At 48.0% G+C, this 23,276-nt stretch overlaps 1 protein-coding gene across 5 annotated transcripts in view; it reads right to left on the bottom strand.

The window, feature by feature from the left end:
- The window catches only part of JARID2 (jumonji and AT-rich interaction domain containing 2), a 284,195-nt gene that overhangs the window by 19,912 nt on the left and 241,007 nt on the right, over positions 1 to 23,276 (bottom strand). For all 5 annotated transcript variants that reach the window (XM_036448052.2, XM_036448054.2, XM_036448051.2 and 2 more), the window contains 3 exons: positions 10,255 to 10,490; positions 3,974 to 5,039; positions 250 to 752 (listed from right to left, as the gene is read on the bottom strand). In XM_036448052.2, the coding sequence (XP_036303945.1) occupies positions 250 to 752; positions 3,974 to 5,039; positions 10,255 to 10,490 (1,805 nt within the window). The remainder of the gene's footprint in view (positions 1 to 249; positions 753 to 3,973; positions 5,040 to 10,254; positions 10,491 to 23,276) is intronic.

Genomic DNA, 23,276 nt, shown 5'->3' with positions numbered 1-23,276 from the left:
TGCATCCTAGGTACTGCATCCCTGGCACCTGGGTGCTCACTCAGCTCATTCAATGAAAAGCAAAGCCAAGGCCTGAGGTGGGCAAGCGACTCCGCCCACGCTCACAGTTCCCAGGGCAGCAGGCCAGATGCCCTGAGGCCTGGGGCCTGAGCAAGCTGCAGACATTTCTCTTTATTCTGTTTCCCAGAGGAAATGGCTGGTGGCTTCGGGGCCCGCCCACCCACTCCCTGCCCACCGCACAGGGCCTACCTTATATATACACTTGTGGAAGTCACTGAGGACGCCTTTGTCCTCTTCCTCTTCCTTCACCACTTCCTTTTCCTGAGCAAAGAGTCGCCGCCGGCCTGTCTTGAGCTGGGCCTGGCCCACCTCCTTGAGCTTGCTGCGAAAGCCGTTCCTGTGGGCCACGCCGTTGATGAGCCCGTTCTTGGGCTCAAAGCGGGGCAGGGGGTGGAACGTGCTGTAGTCCTGCTCCGTGTGGCCCTCCAGGGGCCCCTTCCGCTTCTCCAGGAGCTCCTTCTCCATCAGCACCTCCTTCTCCAGCCGGCGGTGCTCCTCGGGGGACAGGGAGTCATAGGACAGCAAGTACTGGCAGTAGGCCTCCTGGAGCTTGGCCAGCCGGTCCTGGGCAGTCTTGGGGATGCGCAGCATGTCTGCGAGTTTGTTCCATTTTTTGAGGTCAGTCACTTGCTGCATGCCGCCCATCTCGTTAATCAGTCGGAAAAAGCAGGCCAGGTCGAGCTCGCAGCCTCCTAGGACGGTGAGGGAAGAAAACAGTCTGTGAAAGGACTGGGAACAAGACCTCCTTCGTTTGCCTGACAGTCCGGGATGCCCTGTGTGCCAGGACAGTAACCGATCATCTCTGGCCTCCAGGGAGCTTAGTCTGTGCAGACGGACCTTAAGACAATCTGCCGCATAAGGGGCAAACAAAGCTGACTGAGGGGCTCGAGAGTTGCAGGCCACCGTCCTGTGCGGGGTGATGAGGGAAGGCCGCCCGGAGGAGGTAACATTTAAGCAGAGGCCTACGGTAGGGAGCTGGCATGCTTCTCCTCAAAGGGCAGCATGCACTGGTAAACACCGTCTAATAGACCCAGAGGAAGCAGTAATGAGACCAGGAGCAGTGGCCCATCCCTGGAGAGGGAAGGGCAGGGCCCAGTTGTGCCATTCATCCACATCCATGTCCCAGTGTCACCTGGAATAGCTGTGATGTTAGAAATCATACACACAGCATATGTTGTCTGTCCCATCCCCCTCCCAATCCAACACACACACACACCCAAACACATACACCCGCCCAATACACATACCTCATCTACCTACCCAACACACACATGCCCAACACAATACACAAACCCAAGACACACACACACACACACACACACACACACACACACACACACATTTTCAATCCCACAGACAGGATTTCCAGGGCCACAGGAACTATTCAGAAGGGCACCTGACAGTCTACCCTTCAATTCCTCCCATATGCACTCAGAGGAACCACTAATCTCAGAAGAATGGAGGCGGGTTCTCACTATATCGCTTATCAAATTACAGCACAGCACAGGGGCCAGAGGTGGGCTGAGCATTCTGGGACACCCAGTGGAATGCCTGGGCCAACCCGAGAACTGCAAATAAGACCAGAGGACAATGTGAAGCTGGTTTTGGCTGTGTGTGAACAAGGGAACTATCTCGAGGAGGAGACTTCGCTGGGCCTCAGCCAGATTCCAGGCCGCACGCTGGTGTCTCAGTGAGGAGACCCGTGCCTGGCAGTGCACAGCCCTAACGGGCACAGATAGAGGGCAAAGCCAGCCACCCCAGTGTGCCACAGCAGCTCCAACCACGGGTCTCACTAATGACTAGAGGGAAGGTTGACCATGCCTTTTCCTTCTTCCCTAAGATCCCTGTAATGCAATAGCACTTACAATGTACCCAGTTCTAGGAAATCCATTAACTTCACATCTGCCATGATCAGCCCGTTCAGAGGGCTACCAGACTGCTACCTGGCAAAGCACCCCCCTCACCTAGTCCAAGCTGACCCCACGCCCTGTATTTCCCAATTATCCGTTTGGGTAAATTCTGGGAACCTGCTTCAAAAGGACTAAGTCCCTTGCACTTGGAAACACTTGAGGTCAGACCCACGCCCAAGGCTTCTGTGGGTAGCAGGCCGGGTCAGCACCCCTTCACAGGCAGTGACAAGCTTTACACTTGGGGCAAAGAGCAGAACACTCACCGAGGGGCCATCTCCCGGACTTGTGCTGCTATGGGAGGAAGTCACAGTTAAAGAAACCCTACTCTGGCCAGGCCAGCGGGGCTCCATGGCTGAAAGTCAAACTATGAGCCACGAGGTCATGGTTCGATTCCTGGTCAGGGCCCATTCCTGGGTTGCAGGCTTAATTGCCCAATAGGGGGCATGCAAGGGGCAGCCAATCAATGACTTTCCTCATTGATGTTTCTATCCCACTGGCTCTTCCTCTCTCTAAAATCAATAAAAAATGTATTAGAAAAATGAGCTACTCTGAAAAAATGGTGGTTGGCTGGCATCATGGCATCACCTGAGCACTCAACCAGCGCCTAAAAGATCCCCAGCTCAGGGTGGGTAGGAGGACCTGGTGCTGCTCTGAGTCACCCGACAGCCGAGTGCACACAGGGCACAGCCAACACCAAACTCCTGAGACAAGCTCAGCTCCTCAGCTCATTCCTGCAGCCCTGGGTCACTGTCTATCACAGGGCCTCCTTGGCAAGAGACCACCACCAACCAAGAATTCTTTCAAATCAAGTGATTCTCACTCAGGCATTAGCCCTGGCGGGCACTGCTGAGAGGAATAATGAAAGCTCATCTCACAAAGGAATGCCATCTTACTGCCAGTTCTTGACACTTTAACAGCTGCTATACGTCTCCTTTTCTCCCAGCCTTTGAAAAATCAGAATCTCCACAATGGAGGCAGGAATGTGCTGCTTCCTTTCATGGGTCTAGAGCTGGGAGGGAAGTGTGTGACCTTACTCAGCTGTCCCCAAAGGAAATCCCCTCCTCAGGACCCACTCGTGTGAAAGTGAACTAATCCCGGAGGTGTAGGGTCCAGAGGAGAAGCAGACAGGGGAGCTTGACAACCTGTGGGTGGACGCTGCTGGGGGGCCGGGGGCCGGGGCCCTCCATGGAACCTGTGCCCACTAGTCAGTGAGCTGAGCTGTGTGACCGTCCTGGGCAGAGCTGTGCCCGCTCTCGGGGGAAGTGTGCACGTTCCTGAACCTGTGGGCTCCACCAGGGCCAAGTTGGATGCCATGGAAGCAGAAACTCAAGTCAAAATAAGGAGGATGAAGAGACAAGGACAAGACAGAAGAAGAAATATCATGGGCTGAGGTCTACAAGAGTTCTTGGATGGATATGTGTCCCCAAAATATTCATGTGCAGAATCCTAACCCCTGATGCCTCAGAATTCGACCTTATTTGGAGAGTCTTTAAAGAGGCATTAAGATGGGGTGAGTCCTAACCCACAGGTCTAGTGTCTTTATAACAGAAGGAAGAGACACCAGGAGCTTGCACACAGAAGAATGGCCATGTGAGCACACGGAGAGGAGCCGCGTACAGGCCAAGGGGAGGGGTTCTGGGGGATGCTGCCCTTGCAGGCACCTTGGGCTTGAACTTCCAGCCCCAGAACTGTGAGACGGTAACTCCCTGTTGTTTAAACTCCTGAGGCTGTGGCGCTGACAGTGAGCATCCAGCCAAGCAGACGAATCCGGGGGGAGAGGGGTGCGCAGCATCACATCACACGCTGAACGCTGCTCTGGCCCCTGCAGGCACAGGGGACCACCCAGCGGAGAGAGCATGGACCCCGATACCCACAAACGTTCAGGTCCGGAGAAAAGGGGCAGTGGCCTCCCCTGAGCAGCAAATGAGGCAGGAGAAGTGCATCCCCCGTGACAGGGGAGAGAAACGGGCACGGGGATGAGGCAGTGGGCAGGCAGGGCTTACCTATGAGCGGGAGCTCGTCCATGGTGATGCCCTGAGATCTGAGGTGCTTCTTGATGCAGGCCAGCCGCTGCACGTTGGGGCCCCAGCGCCGGCCCAGCTTGTGGATGTGCTGAATCTGCGTGACGAACCGCATCTCGTCGTTGAGCTTGCACTCGGGCCGCCAGTCCGGAGGGGGGATGACCCTGCACATGCCGTACTTCTCCACCTGAGCGCGCACCGACTCGATGTAGACGAGTGGGTCGTGGAACTCCTTGGCCGACGGCCTGAGCACGGGGATCTCATCCATGGCCGCCCACCCGGCCCGGCCGGACCCCTTCTCGGGCTTGGCCGCCGCCTCCTGCGGCTTGTGCAAGGGCTCCGATTGCGAGGTAGAACGATTTTCACAGGAGGCGCCGTCAGCCTTGCCGTGTGCTTGTCTGCCCGGCGCGCTCCTCCCGGCTGCAGCCCGCTTCGGCCGGTTCCTCTCCAAGCTCCGCTCGGGCACCTCCTTCTTCACGTGTCCGTTCAGCAGAGCTTTCTCCGCCGGGGCCGGGGCCGGGGCCGGGGCCGGGGCCGGGGCCGGGGCCGGGGCCTTCCTGCCGGGGGCTTCGGCAGAGCCGGCCGCCCCTTTCATCTTCTTGGGGGGCGACTGCAGCTTCTCCGCCTGGTGTGCCTCCTCCAGCCTCCGCTTGGAATTCCGCAGCCCCTCCCGCAGCTGCCGGCCCCCCACCTCCTTAGTGCATGACTTTGGGTTCAACCGGCCGCTGACCTTGAGGCCGTTGACGGCGGGCCCGGTGGACTTGGACACCCCCCCGAGGGATAGCACCTGTTTGCGGGTTTTTGCATTGCTACTTTCAGTTTTCCCTGAGATTGTGTGGTTGACAGCTGAACTGGGCTTGTGGTGATTGGGTTTGGTTTCCTTGACCAGTTCTCTCTTGGCTTTGGTGTATGTGACAGTCCCCTTCGTCACGGTTGCAGTGTACTTCACAGTTTTGGACGGTGAAGGCCTGACTTCGCGCATCTTTTTGGCACTGGTTGCACTTGCACCCAGAGATGACATTCGAGTGACTCCATTTACCTTCGAAACCTGAGAGGCAGCAGAAGCAGAGGACAAAAAAACACAGAATCAGTACCTGCCAAGAAGGCAACTCCCCCACACACTGGTCACTAAACAGAGACAAGGGCTACCTGCAAAAGCAAACCAACATGCTGCCTGGGGCTATTTCAGACTCAGCACCATCCACAGTGCCAGGCGTCTTCAAACTACGGCCCGCGGGCCACATGCGGCCCGCAGAGGAGTCTGATCCGGCCCGCCAGGTTTTTTGGGCAGTGAGCGCAGCCGAGGTGTTACAGTAAGAATTAGTAGTTCATATAGTCCGGCCCTCCAGCTCTCTGAGGGACCGTGATCTGGCCCCCACTTTAAAAAGTTTGAGGACCCCTGGTCCACACCCATCCTTTTCCACTTCCTCCCTCACTGTTCTCACAGCCATCTTCTGAAGCGCTCTCCCGAATCTCATACCATGTCCACATAACAAGCTTGAAAACTCAGTGTTCCCTCCCCACGCGCCATTAGAACAGTGAATTTTAATTTAAAAGAAATAAACTACAAAGACTGGAAAGGGCATGTATTCCCACCCCGAAGCCTACCCAGTGCCTGTGTTTCCTGACTGCCCCTGAGTGGCCACAATGCAGCTGACATGCTAACCCCACATCCATCTGTCCCACCAACTTGCCCTAAGTCCTAAAGGTAGGGATAAAATAGAACCAGCAACCCAGGACCCACCTAGTAACACACAGAAGCCTATTCCTTGGCCTTGTTCTTGTCTCTCGGTGCCAATGTTTAATTGGTGCCAAAGGAAACAAAGGAATGGAAGGAGACATTATTCTGTCACCGCTTTGTCAAAGAGAACCAAACTCCGTTTCGGCCAGCTCACCACGTGCAGCCCGTCCTGAGGAAGTGCTCACACGGTGCATGTGGGCGAGGGGTCATTTTAATTCACTGCAAGACTAACACAATGGTAGCTCAAGGCAGAATCCTCCCACATGCAATAAAAACACTTTAACTTCCCAGGTCTTCAAGGCTCTGGTATGGATTTCTGTCTCTGCATCCTTCTCTTCCAAACTCTCCCCCAGCTCTGCTGGAAGTGGGTTATATGCAGCTTCTTCCCTTGGCCCACTACCACCCACCCGACACCTGTGGCTCAGGTCACCCTCAATTCACCCAGAAATTTAACTGTCAAGCTCTCCCACTAGAGGGAGCCATTGAGTCGAATGCCTCTGCCCACCCCTTCAGAAGGGAGAAGAGCAGGTAGGGAGCTCAAGAGAAAATTGTTAGTTGGGAATAGTCCCCTTGGGCTTTAAAACTGAATTGAAAAAACAAAAGATTCTAAAATAAACAAAGCGAAGGAATGGGACTTCTGGTGTGACAGGCCTCTTGGTTAGAGACAGGGCCCAAAGACCCAGTTTAGAGCAGCAGGACAGGCAGCCAGTTAGCCCCCTTCTGGGAGAGAAGCCCTGCTGCTACTGGCAGTCCTAACTCTTCCAGCACCTGCTGACATTGGAGGCAACTTACCTGAGCCACAGATACCACTTGACGTGCAATCGAACCAGCAGCCTGAGCTGATGAGGATACAGTGAGACCTTCAGTGGGCGCACAGCCATGATGAGCGCCGACCCCTCTAGGAGAGCTCGGGTGCCTGTCACAGCTTTGGGAACAGTCCCAGTCCCTTCGTTTGAACAAAGCTGAACTGCACTGACTGTTACAAGGCCAGGATTCTGCAGCCCTTGAAGATGTTCATGTGAAACCTTCCCTCCGAGGCAGCAACACCCCCCTCTCCCAGCCACACGTGTCCATGAGGCCTTAGTGCCATTTGCAGGGGAGGTTCCAGGGTGACACCCATGTCCCGGCGTACGAACTACTCATATTTCTGCACCAGCAAAAGCCTCCTCATGACTCTCCTGGAAAAGTAACATTTCATATCCCTTGCTAGGTGTCAGCTCAGCTGTTCTCCATCCTAAAAGTCTGCCTTTTACTGCATTTAAACTGAAGTGTTATTTTAAGGAAACAAAAAAATAGCTTTTGCTCCTGACACCTATGATACATGCAGATTCTTATCCAGAGCCACTGCAGCCAACAACCCCAGGGCTGCTGGATACACATATGCATCACATGGCAGATGCGTGATTGGTGTGGCCCCTCACACCAAGAGCAGGGCCTGGGTGAAGTGCACACACATGCTGTCTCAGGCACAGGGCCTGTATGAGGCTTAAGAACCATAAGTAGAATTGTGCCAGGCAAGAGGTGGAGAGTGGGGAGGAGGGCAAACTTCTGGTAAAAAGTGTGAGGCATCAGATGATGCCAGAGCAAACGGCACAGTCACTTCTCAGCTGCACCCTCAGCACTGGGCCCTTCCCTCACCACCCACACCTCACACAGCGTGTGCATCCTTCTCTTCGGGCCAACATAAAAAGATTAATCCTATTTGAGATTCAAGACCAGAGTACCCTCTGGGCCCCTATCCTATTCAGGTGAAAGAAGAAAGATCAGAGTCTAATCATATGCATCACGTAGTTACAAAAAAATCTACAATGTGCTTCTATTGACCTTATTTTCACAGTAATTAATTACCGTATTTTTCGGACCATAAGACGCACTTTTTTCCCCCCAGAAGTGGGGGGGAAAGTCCCTGTGTCTTATGGTCCAAATATAGCCTACACATATACTTTAAAAAAAAAGTTTTTTTACTTGCCCGGCTCTGTGTGGTCTCTGTGTGCTTGCCCGGCTCTAAAATGGTTCTAAATGCTGCTGTTTACTTTACAGGGTTGATTACATGTGTTTATGACTGTGATGTTGGGTTTTAATGCACATAAAATATTTTAGGACACTATTTGTTTCAGAATCTTTTTTTCTTCATTTCCCTTCTCTAAAAACTGGTGCGTCTTATGGTCCGGTGCGTCTTATGGTCCGAAAAATACGGTACTAATGGGATCTGAGGGCTTCAAAATTATCCTTTCGTTTCTCAGAATATCCTTATGAGAGTAGGCATGATTGGCTCCAATGAACAATAGGTCCCAGAAAAGCTAACTATCACCACCTCTTAGAGAGGGTCATGGTCAAAGCCAAACTAGAACTGGGAGCCCTGGGCCATCCCATCTGGGTTGATTGGTGGGTGAGCACAGTCAGGAAGGAGCAGGACAGGGGAAGAGACGTTGGGAGGAAACTCCCTGACCACCTGCGCGCTGATACCCCATCTGCAAAGGCGCCAACGACAACTAAGCAAGCCAGGCTCCCATACTAACTCAGATGGCAGGAGTCTGCTCTGTAGGGCGCCCCCAGATCTCTCCTCCAGCTCACTGCCTGTGGAACAGGCCCCCGCCTGTGCATTCCATGGAGCAAGGGGTAGGGTGATCCCAGGGCAAGGGGTACCTCTGCTCTTACCTCCACTGATGCAACTTTCTTGTTTGGTAGCAAAGAGCAGTTAACTACACCAGGGGTTTACTCCATCCAGCCTCATACACAAAAGTGAAAGAGGAAGCATGTGTGTTTATAATTCCATGTGAATATGAAGTTGCATATCCATCCTTCACAAGCCTTCATTCCTGCCACACGTGGGCCCTCAGCTTCCCTGCGTCCCTTTTTAATTATTCTTTTCCATAAGCAAAACATCTGTGGGAGAGTTCTGCACAAGTGCCTATCAGACCATCAACTTTGGAAATCAAATGGAGATAAATCTTTAACTCAAAAACCAAGGGTATGGTGTGCCCTATTCTTTGTGCTGCTCAACCCTCAGAACAGGGCACCCAGAACCGGGGGGACCAATTCCACAATCATGTGCAGTTGTTCTAAGAAAAGAAGAATGTTTAAAATGTTAGAAACACTTGCTTCATCTCCAGATAACACTGTGAAGGGTGAAGGGGTATCTAAGGGCTGTGGGAACATCCGTGGATGCTCGCCTTATTATCTCACCAACTGCAGAGCTGAGCAATATTTACGCTATAGTCAATACATGTGTGTGTACAGGCTCCTAAGTATGGTATGAATTTAGTCACATAAGCGAGAAATATGTCTGCAAGAATGAGCAAAGACCACAAGAACCCCCCCCCCCCCCAATGACCATGTTTCAGCCATTCTGCTGCCAGCCAAGACATCTCTTCTGTACAACCAAACCTTGCCCGAACCAATCTTTAAAGCTACAGTCTCCCGTCTATTCTAAGGGAAAATTTAACTGTGTGTGACAAAATTCTCAGTGCAGGCTCATCTCTGATCCTCAGGGCTCCTGACTTTCAAACAGAGTGAGGACAGGAGCAGAGAGAGGGTTAAAGAAATGCCCCTTTGTGGGAGTGGACGAGTGAGCCCTTCACCACTGCCTCTGAGCACCCGCCTTTGTCCCCTCATCTCCCTCCCTCCCCCCTTCCCTCTCTCTTTCCCTCCCAGGGCACTAAGATCAGTGTCCAAAGACTGAGCATTGTGACAGCAAAAAATGGCTAAGCCCTGAGGCCATTCTTTAGTTTCTCCACCAGGACTTGTTTTTCGGATCTGACAGAAATGGAGGCAGTGGGAGCAGGAGAGCAGCGCCCTCTGAGGAGCCTCCGGCAGGACTGAAATGTGCTCAGAAGAATCCATTCCCTCTCTCACCCACCCCGTCATAGTCCCCCACTCGCCCCACCCCCGTCACAGACCTCCACCCTCCACCCCCATCAAACACCCCCCTCTCCCACCCCCATCACACACACATAGCCCCCGGCGCAGGAGCACACGCACATCCTCTGGTCCAGCCGGCACCAACCGGTGGTCTGTGGACCACTGGTGGTCTGTGAGGTCCGAAAGGTTGGCGGACTGCTAATCTGGTCAGGTGTCCTGAGGAGAGACGCTGACTTGTCATGTAAAGATGACAGATAAGCAATCCAGCATGGCCTGCAGGCCTGCTTCCGGTTGTAAGTCATTCACTCTTGGCCTAACCAGTAATGGTCCCCCAGGACTCCAAGTAGGCTGGCTCAGAGGGGGCTCCCTTCCAATCCATCCTCACACAGGAGACTCAACAGATGGTGGCACCTGGGACAGCAGCACCTGCTGGGGTGAATGCCAGTGCACCACCAGCCCAAAGGGACCGCCCTTCACCGGAGGTGTGAGCGCCACAGACGGCCCCACTTCATCTGAGAGCATCACCTCTGTGCTTTCTGAGCCTCTGAAAGATCATTACTCACATTTCCTTTCAGTTAACTAGGAGGCAGAGCAGTGGCATCTGGCAGGCACCCTCTGGGCCACACACTACGGTCACCTGCGTGGCAGGGCTGGGCTTTACCTGTTTCCGTAAGTCCTGAGCCGACCGATGCAGAGGGGGGTGGTGGTGGTTAGCAGTGGGCCCCTTGGCCGAGGAGCCCGAGGCGGGGGCTGTGGGGGGTTGGTTGGCTGGAGCCGGCTCCCTCCGGCTGTCGGCCCGGTGATCACTGTGCTTGTCCTTGCCGGAAGTGGCCTCCTTGCTCTTGTGTTTTTGAACAGGTTCTTTCTCCCGTGATGACCTGCTGGAACCGTTGAAAACTAGGAAGAAAAAAATGAAGAATAAAGTCATGACCTGAGCATGCTGCCAGGGAACCTGAACTTCCTGGCCTCAGAAAGAGTAAAAGAGAGAACTTTCCGTACATCAAGTCCTACCACACAACCAAAAGCAGCCCCCATCCCAAGCCCCCCCGGTCAGAGCACACCAGCAGCAGAACACAGAGGCACACTGAAAAATGATAAGCCTATCTTAAGAAATGTTTTGGTTGAAATACTTGCAAACCACATTTTAAAAAAAATCTCTACCAAAGAAATCCAGCAACCCTTAGAATATCAACATCATGCCTTATACACAAAGAGAAATTAAAATGAAGAAACAATCAGCCGTTCCAAGAACAGGAGAAGGTTGTGTGTAAAGGTACAAGGGATCTGGAATAAGAACACATTCTCAGGTTTAGTGAGTCTGAGGACCTGCCATCCAATGCGTTGGGGATGCAGCTGCTTGACTTGACCTATCAGTGACCACGGAGGAAGGAGTGGGCCCGGGGGCAGGTCCTAACAGCCACCCCTGTTTCCCCTGAGCCAGAAACACTGCTATCGCCGTGAGTGCACTGGGCCGAGGACACTCTGGTAGGGCCCGCTAGATGGATAAAGCCAGCAGGCATGGAGAGGATGAATGCCTTGCCCAGGCCATGCTGTCTTCACTAGCACATGCCCACTCCCAGCTCTGAATCCTCAATGGCTCTCAGTCAATGCTCAAGGTGTACATTGGATCCCACCCACTATTGGAGGTCAAAGGGACCAGAGATGCTAGAGTTTCCACAGTCCCCTCCGAGGATGCGGCTGTCATTTTCTCTGCTGTACAGCCGGGACATGCACTCGTCAGGCCCGGGTGCTCTACAGGAACCCCCCATAGGGCTCTCTCCCCTCACTCCATCCCAGCAGGCAGAGGAAGAAGGCCAACCTGGGCCCCAACTGCTCTGAAATACAAGCGCTCCAGGCAGAGTCATGCTAGAAAGTGACAGGAAACCCCTTTAGCTTTTTTTATTTTTTTGAAATATATTTTATTGATTTCAGAGAGGAAGGGAGAGGGAGTGAGAATCAGAGCCAGGCTGTCTGCACGCACCCTATGGGTATTTCAAGCCTGCAACCAGGCATGTGCCCTTGACTGAAATCGAACCCAGAATACCCTTCAGTCTGCAGGGACGACACTCTATCCACTGAGCCAAACCAGCGAAGGCTAGCTGTCACTTTTAGAAGGCTCCTGGTGAAAGGTGCCTTGCCCTCCTCCAGGCAGGACTCACTACCTGACCACTGACCAGGCAGCTGTGAGGAGAACCTTTCCTGCAGCGGGGAGAAGCAGAGGTTAAAGTCCCGGCTCCTGCCTGCCCTGGAGGAGCTCGCACACACCACTGCTCCTCAGAGGCTGCTCCCTAACCTGCACCCACACCTCCTTCCTCACATGCTCCTTCACTGTGCACCTCCATTTTAAGTGTCCTTCAAATTACATATATGCCTTATATAGGTTGCAAATATCACCCTCTTATTGTCATATGGTTTTCTATCTCTTGTGTTAAATCTGCTAGCCCATTTTTTAAAGTTTCTTTCTTTGCCTTTATGCCTAGAAAGCCCTTCCATATTTTCAAATGGTAAAATATTCCTCCAAGGTTCCTCCTAATTCTTTTTGGACTCAATTGGCTAGACTTACTTCTGCAGCCCAGTTGTCATTACTCTGTATATGGCACACCACGGATTTACATTCCCACATCTGGACTGCATGGGACTGGCCCCAGCGACCAGAGTTCAGCGCTGAAGTAAAGACCATGCCACATCAAACATGGCCTGTCAGCCTGGGTGTGTGAGGTTCTGCAGGATGCTCTCAGTCACAGACAAAATGGAAGCTTTAATGGCTGGCATTTATTCTAAGTGCAGGGAACTGCCCACTGTCAGAGGGCATCAGTCTTACCCACGCTGGCAGTATCTGTGCTTGCTTTCAAGACAAATTAAAGGCAACATCTGTAAGAAGTCATACTTCAATGTGATTAAAAATCAAGCCAAAGAACATGAATTTAGGCAATTCTTGACTGTTCACCAATTTTCTACAGCAGTGAGCACAGCTCCTTTATTGAACATGGCACAAGAGGTTGTTTTTTAATCTCAAATATTCCACCCTTTTCTGTGCTTTGTTACTGCCACTGGGGTGTGCATCAAGGTGCAGCCTGCCAAGATTCATATGAAAAAATGCCCAAAGTTACTGATCATCAGGGAGATGCAAATTAAAACGACAATGTGGTACCACCTCACACCTATCAGAATGGCTACCATCAACAAATCAACAAATGGCCAAAACCGGTTTGGCTCAGCGGTAGAGCATTGGTCTGTGGACTGAAAGGTCCCAGGTTCGATTCTGGTCAAGGGCATGTGCATTGGTTGCGGGCACATCCCCAGTAGGGGGTGTGCAAGAGGCAGCTGGTCGATGTTTCTCTCTCATCGACGTTTCTAGCTCTCTCTCTCCTTTCCTCTCTGTAAGAAAAATCAATAAAATATATATTTTTAAAAAAATCAACAAATGAAAAGTGCCTAAGAGGATGCGGAGAAAAAGGAACCCTTGTGCACTGCTGGTGGGAATGCAGACTGGTGCAGCCACTGTGGAGAACAGTATGAAATTTCCTCAAAAAACTAAATATGGAACTGCCATTTGACCCAGTGATCCCACTTCTAGGAATACATCCCAAGAATCCAGAAACACCATCAGAAAGAAGGTATGTATGTACTCCTATGTTCATAGCAGCGCCATCCATAATAGCTAACTGAGATCTGGAAACAGCCCACATGCCCATCAGTAGATGAATGGGTAAAAAAAAGTTATGTTACATTTATACCATGTGAAAACTGCAGCAGTAAAAAAGACAGCATGGAGGGGCCTGGAGAGTATCATGCTAAGTAAAATAAGTAAGTCAGAAAAAGACAAGTATCACATAATCTCACACATATGTGTAACCTAAGTAATAAAATAAAGTTATGAATGGAATGGATCCAGAGATGTGGAAGCATGGAACAGAGTGTAGAACCTCAGAGGGACGGTAGGGGAGGATGGGTGAATGGGAGGTACTCAACCAAAGAGCTTGTATGCATATTTGTATAACCCATGGACATGGACAATTAGGTGGTGAAAGCCTGGGACAGGGGGGTGGGAACAGGCTGGAGTGGGCTAATGGGGAAAAATAGGGGGGGGGGGGGGGAGACATAAGTAATATTTTCTACAATAAAAAAAAATTTAAAGGTGCAGCCTGTTATGAAATAAGTGCCAGCTCCGTAATGACTTACTTTGTTTAGATTTAAAAAAAAAAAGTTCTATGGGTTTGTTAACATTTCAAGACAATGTATGAGCAGTTAAATCCCCAGCGCTGCTGCTTAACAACTGGGCAAGTTACTTATGCCCTCAGTTTTCTCATCTGTGGCCTGGGATAACAGGTGCCGCTATGCGGGAAGCCCCTAGCATAATGTCTGGGGCTTGGCAGGCACTTAACATTTGGGGAAAATTATTACTGGGTATTTGAAGGACTTTCTCAGGTTACTACCTCATTAGATTGGGACAGGCTCCCCTCCGGTGCTGCCCCCCCCCCCCCCAACACACACACACACACACACACACACACACACACACACACACACACACACACAGTATAGAGAAGGGCTTCAACTCAGACAGATGGCTGGACAGAGCAGGCTCTTCACCACCTCCTCAGGGAACACAGCGGCCACCCGCTGCCTCCCGATATCCATTCCATGGGAGAAAGAGGCACTGCTCATGCCCCGCCCAAGCAAGGAAAAAAAGCCATGTTAAAAACACCACACATCGCTACCAGGTTAATGAGTGGCTTACATATTGGGGGATCCCAGAGTCGCTTTCAAGAGAACCCCTAGGTCAAAACTGTTTTGATAATTACCCTACAATATATTTGCCTTTGACACTGTGTTGATAATTTCAATGATGGTGATGGCTAAAGATGGATTAGCTATCAGGGAAATGCAAATCAAAAGCACGTGCTAAGAAGCCTGGCCAGGTAATTCACTTGGGGAGAGTGTCGTCCCCATATGCAAGGTTGTGGGTTCAATCCTTGGTCAGGGCACATGCAAGAATCAACTAATGAGTGCAAAAATAAGTGGAACAACAAAACGATGTTTTTCTCTTCATCCCTTTATCTCTTAAACCAATTAAAAAAACGTATGAGATTCCTCTTCACACCCACTAGGGTGGCTATACTCAGAAAGATGAATGATGAGGATGTGGAGAAATTGTAACCCTCATACACTGCTGGTGGGAATGTAAGTTACTGGGGCCACACTGGAAAATGGGCTGGGGAGTCCCAAAAGATGGATGAATCTGGAACTGAGAGAAACAAATGGGATATTATCCATCCATAAAAAGGATTCAAATATGATACATGCCATGGCACAGACCAATCTTAGAGTCACTACACTAAGTGAAAGAAGCCAATGACAAAAGCCACATATCACACGATTAGATTCACATCTAATAACCAGAACAGACCTATACATAGAGACAGAAAGTAGACTGGTGGCTGCCAGGAACTGGTAGGTTTGGGAAAAATGGGGTTACTGCTGATACAAGATTTTTCAGGGAGAAGGTGCTAAACAATGTTTCAAAGTTAATCATGTTAAGGGTTGCACAACTTTGTGACTACTATACTAAAACCTCCTGAATTATACACTTTACATGGGTAAATTTTATGATGATGTGAATTACAGCTCAGTAAAACATTTTTCTTTTTCTTTTCTTTTTTTTTTTTTAACAATAAAAGGTGGGAAAAATGATGCTGTAAATACAGATCAGTGCAGTAGCCCCAAACTATTCCAATAATTATAGTCCTCTTCACAGCAGGTTAACAACAAACAAAGCCAGTGTCTTGTAAGGATGAGGGTAAGCAGTACAGAGTGTTAATGGTATTAAATCTTGACCCTTAAGGACACATATTTGTGTGATAAGATGAGAACTACAAATAAAGCACTTCTCCTGCATACCAAAACAGGACAACTGTTTCCACGGAAAAGCACTTTCGAGACTGTTTAAGTTGCAAACTAGATACTTTTTTCATGGCATGCTATTTTTTATTTGAAAGAACTACAAATATAGTTATTTGTCAGCCATTTACTAAAAAAAATGAATAAAATAAGCTTGTCAAGGAAAATAATTAAGTTATTGCTACCAATAACAGAACGCACAATTTCAAGCAAAAAAAAAAATATATATATACAATTTTGAGAAACCTATACCTACCCACCATAAGTCTGACAGCCTCCAGCTCTTAAGGCCTTTCTGATATCACGGGCTATGGGGCTCTTTAATCCCACAAGTGAAAGGTGCCAACAGTTAGAACAGGTGCAAACTCAGTGAACCATCATGTTCAAATGATCAATAGCTGACATAACAAAAGCGTGCATAGTAAGAGATCCATTCAAAGTAGAAGGCAACTGATGAAAAGTCCCTGATACAGGTTCAGACTCCTGTAACAACTGACCTTAACGAAACTAGCACTGGTTGAGTATGGGTGGGATGTCAAAGAATAAAATAATCTACAAAGGCTCCTCTCCTTTCCAGCCACTTATCTGTCAGACTAATTTTCTTCACATATGTCGACCAAAAATGAATACTATGAGACTGAATGCAAAAGTAAGTAAAAGTTTACTTAAATGTCTTCTACTGATACAGGTATTTAAAGAGACTTATAAAAATGTAACACAATGCAACTCTCCTCACCTATAATTTCTTAGTTTTAGAATCTAATTATTTTTCATAAAAATGTTATTTGTGTTATCTGTGTTCACATCGTAACCTCATACTCTGTGTATTAGTAAATGGGTCTGTGAGGTCCGAAAGGCTGGCGGACCGCTAATCTGGTCAGGTGTCCTGCGGAGAGATGCTGACTTGTCATGTAAAGATGACAGATAAGCAATCCAGCATGGCCTATAGGCCTGCTTCTGGTTGTTAACACATCCACTCTTGGCCTAATCAGTAATGGCCCCCCAGGACTCCAAATAGGCTGGCTCAGAGGGGACTTGTATGCATGCATGTAAGCATTACCAATGAACACAGTCACTAGGGGGTAAGGGCATTTGCTGAGGGGTGGGAGTGGCCTGCCAGGACGAGGGGAGTAAGTGTAGATGGCAGCGAGATCAATGATAACTGATGGAGATGGAGACGGAGACATGACTGTGAGTAGTAAACACACAATTCAGTGTACATATGACGTGTTGTGGAATTGTGCACCTGAAACCTGTATAATTATATTAACCAGTGTCACCCCAATAAATTCAATAGAAAGGAAAAAATAAATAAATTTAAAAAATAAAAATAAAAGCCTTTTTTTGGGGGGGAGGGGTCCCAAAAAGCCTGAAACTGCTGGGCTGGATTACCTTTCCCAAGGTTGGCCACACTGTGGTTCCCAGAGGCCAACCTTGGGACAACACCTGCCACATACCCAAAGCTCAGGCTCTGAGATAAACTTCCGAAATCTGAATCTGCAGAAATCATTTGCTAATATTTGGCCGTGGACCTGTTGCCTACCTGAGCCTTAGTTTCTCCATTTACTATCTCCTTCACAGGGTTGCTCTGAGGAGTCTGTGAGAAGATGCTTATCTAGGAAGAGGAGTTAGCAGGGCAGGAATCAGTGCTGGCTAAGTCATAGCTTGCTATGATCACCACACTGCTTCCAAAGGTGTCAACGTCAGAGGTGTAGCAGGGCCTAGGCACAGAACAGTGCTCCAGTCCTATACCCTCCTTCCCGAAGGAACAAAGGACAAGGCCAGCTGCAAGCTGAGACATCATGGGAATTTATTAAGTGGCATTGGTTAGCCAGCAATATCTTTCTGAGATCTAGGGGAGAGAAAAAACAAAAACCCAGGTCCTTCCTCAGCACTTGAAACAAAATGCACAAGTCTGGTTCTATTCTAATGCCTTGAGGAGTTTGCCCACCACCAGTGCTGCATCAACTCTGCAGGATAAGGTTCTAGAAGCCAAGCCTGCAAATCAAGAGACGGTGCTGAGGGCACCTTGATGACAGACAGAAAGGAGAAACCAGAGGGGACAGGAAGACATGAGTCATTAACTTCACACACAAAACTGGCTGCTCTATGAACCACAGTACTGTATTCTACTAAAGACTATTTTGATCAGATAAATAGAAAAACACGAACATTTAAAACCTAATAAAATAATTTTGATTTTAATTTAAACAGTGAGATAGTTTTCAAATGACTCTTCTTTCTTTAACCATCTTATCTTGCTATTTTATAGAAGTGATATAATGGCAAACACAGCCAAAGTCAAATCATGTGTTAAATGGGAAGAAAGGCGGAGGGAGGTCTGGGCAAAGATGATACAGCCAGAGAAAAGGTATATTTTGTCCTCAACAGCTCATTAATTTTAAGTGTCGTGGGAATCTGCCAGTTTTACTCAAGTAATTATCTTTTGTCTTCATTTGTAAGATGCTTGAGAAGGAGAGAGAAGAGGAAACAACAAACAGAAAATGTTCGCTTTTACTGGGAAGGACTAAACCTGGACCATACGAGACAGGAAGACCGAGAAAGTTAGATGGACAGAAGTCCTAGGCGCATTGTCCCCAATTAAAAGGAATAATTGGACTCCTTTCTTTAAGAAAAAGGGAAAGGCATTTATCACAGTAAACCATATTAAAAACTAAAATATACACAAATACAAATAGCTCTTACATTAATGAACAGAGACAAATATATTAATTTGTAGATGCATACTCTGAAAGTTAAATTGCCTATAGACAAGTGTTTTCACACCATAGCAAACAAAATCTTTAAATCCAAAGAATGGTATTTTGATTTAAGGTCATTTCATGCCTAAGAAGATAAGATTGGCTCCAATAAAAGATGAAAATGAAATGAGTAAGAGAAGTTACTTCAGAAACACCTCCCTGCAATCCCGGAATCATCTGAATGGTAGAAAACTACACTTTTTAAGGAGGAGCTCACACTTACTGCTCCAGATTTGTACTCAAAGATGTTCCAGGTAAGCTCAGTTCAAAGAGTCAGATTGCACCGAGATTCATGAAGCTGGTCACAGGTCTTTAAAACCCTCACAATAGACACAGCCTCTTGGTGAGACCTGGAAAGCTAAGTTGTGGCATCTAGTACCCAGATCACCTAACACAGCTGTGCCTCCGCTTCCTGAATCAGAAACCAGTGCTTCCCCTGATCTGCCCTCCAGGAATCACTGAAGTATTTATTAAGTATTTAAAATAAAGTGCATAGCATGTTTGTGTTCTTCAGAGAAAGGAGTTATGCAAATATAAGAAGGTTGACTTTTTTAAAAGCTCCTGCTGCAATGGCAGAGATAAGACTCACTTCTGAAAACAGAAATTCCCTTTAAACAGAGCTGACAAGACCAGCCCGTCTCCATTACCTGCTCACATCCAGGCACCCAAACCTTGCTATTCACTGTTGTTAATGAAGCTACCTAATCTGAACAACAGGAGACAATCCTAATGACTGTTACTAGTTGAGTTTTGCCTGGCGTCTGAAAGAAGTTATATGATATCCTGAGGTGACTCAGGTGAAGCTTTTACCTGCTTGACAGAGAAACATGGACAAGAATCATTACAGGGTGGGAAACCAAGATGGCAGCACAGGTAAACACCTAAACTGCTGCTTCGCACAACAATTTCGAAACTACAACTAAAAGACAAAACGTCTATCACCCAGAACCACAGGAAAGCTGGCTGAGTGGAAGTTCTAAACTAGAAGGAAAGAGAAAAGAGCACTGAGGTGTGCACAAGCGCTGAAAAGCTGAGGTACCGAGGCACGCAAAGTGGGCCGGGGGTGGGCAACTGGGTACGCTGCTTATTTCAACCCGAAGGGAGACAAGCTCCTAATCATTCTGAACACCAGTTTCTTGGGAGATGCTGGGGACCTAAACTCCTATAGGGAGAAGCTGGACTGTCTGCCATTGGGTCGAAAAGTGAGGGTGGCTTTCTTGCAGAGGTGTGCACAGCAATCATTGTTTACTGTGCTGGGGTGCAGGATGGGGGGACTTGAAAACGCAGTGATGGCTGACTGGCAGCCATCACTGTTTACCACACCCTAGCCTAGTGATGCCCTGAGACCCTGACCCGCACACCCTACAAACCCACCCAAGTTCCATGCAGAGGCTTTTGCATATAAATGGCCTGCCCTATCACAGTTTAACCTAACAAAATGCAGCTCTGGTCAGACAGCTCCAAAACCTCCAAACCCCAAGAGATGAAAATGAAATGAGCAAGAGAAGTTACTTCAGAAACACCTCCCTGCAATCCCGGAATCATCTGAATGGTAGAAAACTACACTTTTTAAGAGGATAGAACTTTAGTTCTCGCTGTAGCTCCTTAGGCAGTAGCTGACCTGCACCCCATTGGAGATCCAAAAGCTAGTGTATTTAGTAGTCAGTATGAGATGACACCAGATTTCAACCACTCACATCCATAAGTGACACATTCAAGAGGCAGACTCAGTGAGCACCAAAGCCCCACTGAAGCAAGTTCTGCCACATAAGCATGTCTCCAGCACAGCAGTCCTTCTATTATAGACATAGCAGGTCCTCACAGTCAACTGGCCTGGAGGTCAATTCCTCCCAGTATACCAACAGCAATCAAGGCTTAACTACACAAAGACTTTGCACTCAGCCCACAATGAGGTGCACCAAGAGTGTCCACTTCAGATGATAGGGGAGGCTGAACCACTGGGTCCTATAGGTCAACTACCTCAGAAAACTACTCCATCAACACAAGGAAGCAGCAAAATGCAGAGACAAAGGAACATGTCACGAATGAAAGAAATGGAGGAAAGCAAACTACTGGACATAAGAGTTCAAAACCACATTAATAAGGTTACTCAAGAATCTTCTAAAAACTGCCAAGAAACTTGATGAGACCTACAAGCAGCTTAGTGAGACCTTCAATGACCTTATTGAGAATGCAAAAAAAAAAAAAAAAAAAAGGGGGGGGGGGCATTTTTCATCAGTCAGAAATTAACATACACTGTCTGAAATAAAGAATACACAGAAATTCAACTGTAGATCAAAGGAACGCAAGAATCAAACCAAAGACCTGAAATATGAGGAAACAAAAAACACTCAACCAGAGAAAACAAAAATATGAAGACAGTGCACGAAGCATCTGGGACAACTTTAAGCGTACCAACTTACAAATTATTGGGGTGCCAAAAGAAGAGAGAGAGCAAAATATTGAAAACCTATTAGAAGAAATAATGACAGAAAATTTTCCCTACCTGGTGAAAGAAATAGATTTACAAGTCCAGGATGTGCTCCAAACAAAAGGAATCCAAAGATGACCACACCAAGACATATCATAGTTAAAATGCCAAGGGCTAAAGACAAAGAGAGAATCTTGAAAGCAGCAAGAGAAAAACAGTTACCTACCTACAAGGGAGTACCCATGACTGTCAGCTGATTTCTCAACAGAAACTATGCAGGCCAGAAGGGAGTAGCAAGAAATATTCAAAGTGATGAATAGCAAGAACCTACAACCAAGATTACTCTACCTAGCAAAGCTATCATTCAGAATTGAAGATCTGATAGAGCTTCACAGACAAGAAAAAACTAAGAGTTCATCACCACCAAACCAGTATTATATGAAATGCTGAAAGGTATTCTTTAAGAAGAGGAAGAAGAAAAAGGTAAAGATGAAAATTATGAACAACAAAATGACAACAAATACATACCTATCAACAAATGAATATAAAAATCAAGTGAATAAAAAATCTGATGAACAGAATGGATTGATGAATAGAATCAGGGTCATAGAAAGGGAGTGAACTGACAATTCTCAGGGTGAAGGGGGTGTGATGGGTGCAGGAAGAGATTGGACAAAAATCTTATACGGTACCTATGGATGAAGGCAGTGGCGGGAGGTAAGGGTGTGGGGTGGGATGGCGAATCAGGTGGAGGGGTGCTATGGGGGAGGGGGAGGAGGAACACCTGTAATGATCTGAACAATAAAGATTTCTTTAAAAAAAAAGAGTCATTATGAAAGAATAGGCCAAGATGTCTGCTCACAGAGATACAGGACAAGAAGGAAAGAATAAACAAGGCCGAAAGACAGGACTAACCCCCAAATTACATAAAATAAGACCTGCTTCCAATCTGTCCCAAAAGCAAATTGAAGGGACAAAAAGAGAATCATCCTATATAATAAAAGCCTAATATGCTAACTGTCAGACCAGCCAGTCAGCCATTCAACCAATCAAAGCATAATATGCTAATTATATGCTAAGGTCGCTCAACTCCTAGCTATGATGTGCTCTGACCACCTGGGGGCAGATGCTCTGACCAATAGGTTTGCTTGCTGCTGGGGTCTGAGCAAGATGGGCTGGATACACTCTGGAGTCCTCCCAGGGTCCCTCCCCTGCTAGCAAATGTCCCGCATCCCTCCCCAGCCCAGGTTGTGTATTTGTGGGGTCCCTCTGCCTGATCTGCGCTGTCTTGCAATCAGGGCTGAAGGACACCCACCCCGCCCCCAAGTGCACAAATTTCATGCACCAGGCCTCTAGTTGTAGATAATGAAGAAAGTGTTAATGAAAGGAAAAGAGAAGCCCTCCAAGTTCCTGATCTCGAGCCAGATATTTAAATGTAAGCTTCATGTCATTACAAGGTGTCCGACTTGGGGAGGACAGACTCCATCAATTGGCTGGCATTAAATCCTTGTTATTGTACAAGAGCTGCACTTGCTCCCTGGAGCCAGTTCAACTTTGAGTCACTATTGTCTGAAAACAACAGAATGTCTGCCAACCTGTGCCAGCAGTTCCAAAGGTTTTCATGCAGCCTGTGTGAGTAATGCAATCCAGTCTGCCCTGGGCAAAGCAGCTCCACTAACTCAGTGACTACATTCACATGTGAAACCAGGGAAGGAAGCAGGAGCCCCCTTAAGATTTTGCAGCACAGCTCACCCACTCTCAGCACCAACCTCTCCCTGAAATGCAAGAGACAACACCCACAGCAACTCAGTGCACCTCAGATTCCAGCACCACGTGTCTGTTTTACTAGTTTACAGGGCATTTGCAAAACCCCTCTTGAATTTCTACACAGTCAAATCCTAGCTCTTTGACTATACATAGAACAAGAAAAAAATCCATTACTAAACATTTTCTAAGCAAATTGAATTCTCTTTTCTATGTCAGAACTTATATTCTATAAGTCATAGAAAGGTTTTTTGTTTGTCTTATCAGAATTTGGTTGCCACTAATCCCAGATCTAAAATTGTGAATACATATGTAAAATAATTACCAGAGTTGGATAGAAGTGCCATTTAAACATGTTTCTTACACCTGTTCCTAATAACTTCTGATAATAAAGTTTAAAAGGGCAAATGACCTTTATGCGAATATAAAGGTCAGGACAACAGAAAGACCATAAACCAGGATAAATGGTTTTGTCATTGAAAAATGGTTTTTTGGCCTACTTGGCCCCCAAAGGAGCTGAGAAAAGGATAAGACAGATATCTGGTGACTAGCACCACAGTTGGTGTCAACATCAAGGGACTTTAAGGCATGCGCAGCATGCTCCAAAGTGCCAGGGGGGAGAACATCTGGGCAGATGGCCTTTGGGGACAGCAGGCAGTGGGCAAAGGGATCTCATGCTGTCACTCTCAGAAATAAGACAAAGAGCACAGAACTAGGGGTTATACTCAGAGGGGGACATGCATTAACTCCAGAAGGAAAGCTGAATAAAGTGTCTGTAGATGGGGGTTTCATAAAACCCTGTATGCAAGGGGATGGCCAGCCACA

Source organism: Pipistrellus kuhlii, unplaced genomic scaffold, assembly GCF_014108245.1.
Source record: "Pipistrellus kuhlii isolate mPipKuh1 unplaced genomic scaffold, mPipKuh1.p scaffold_m20_p_2, whole genome shotgun sequence".
NCBI lineage: Eukaryota > Metazoa > Chordata > Mammalia > Chiroptera > Vespertilionidae > Pipistrellus > Pipistrellus kuhlii.
The sequence above is the reverse complement of the archived record's forward strand: the minus strand, read 5'-3'. Positions and strand labels throughout refer to the sequence as shown.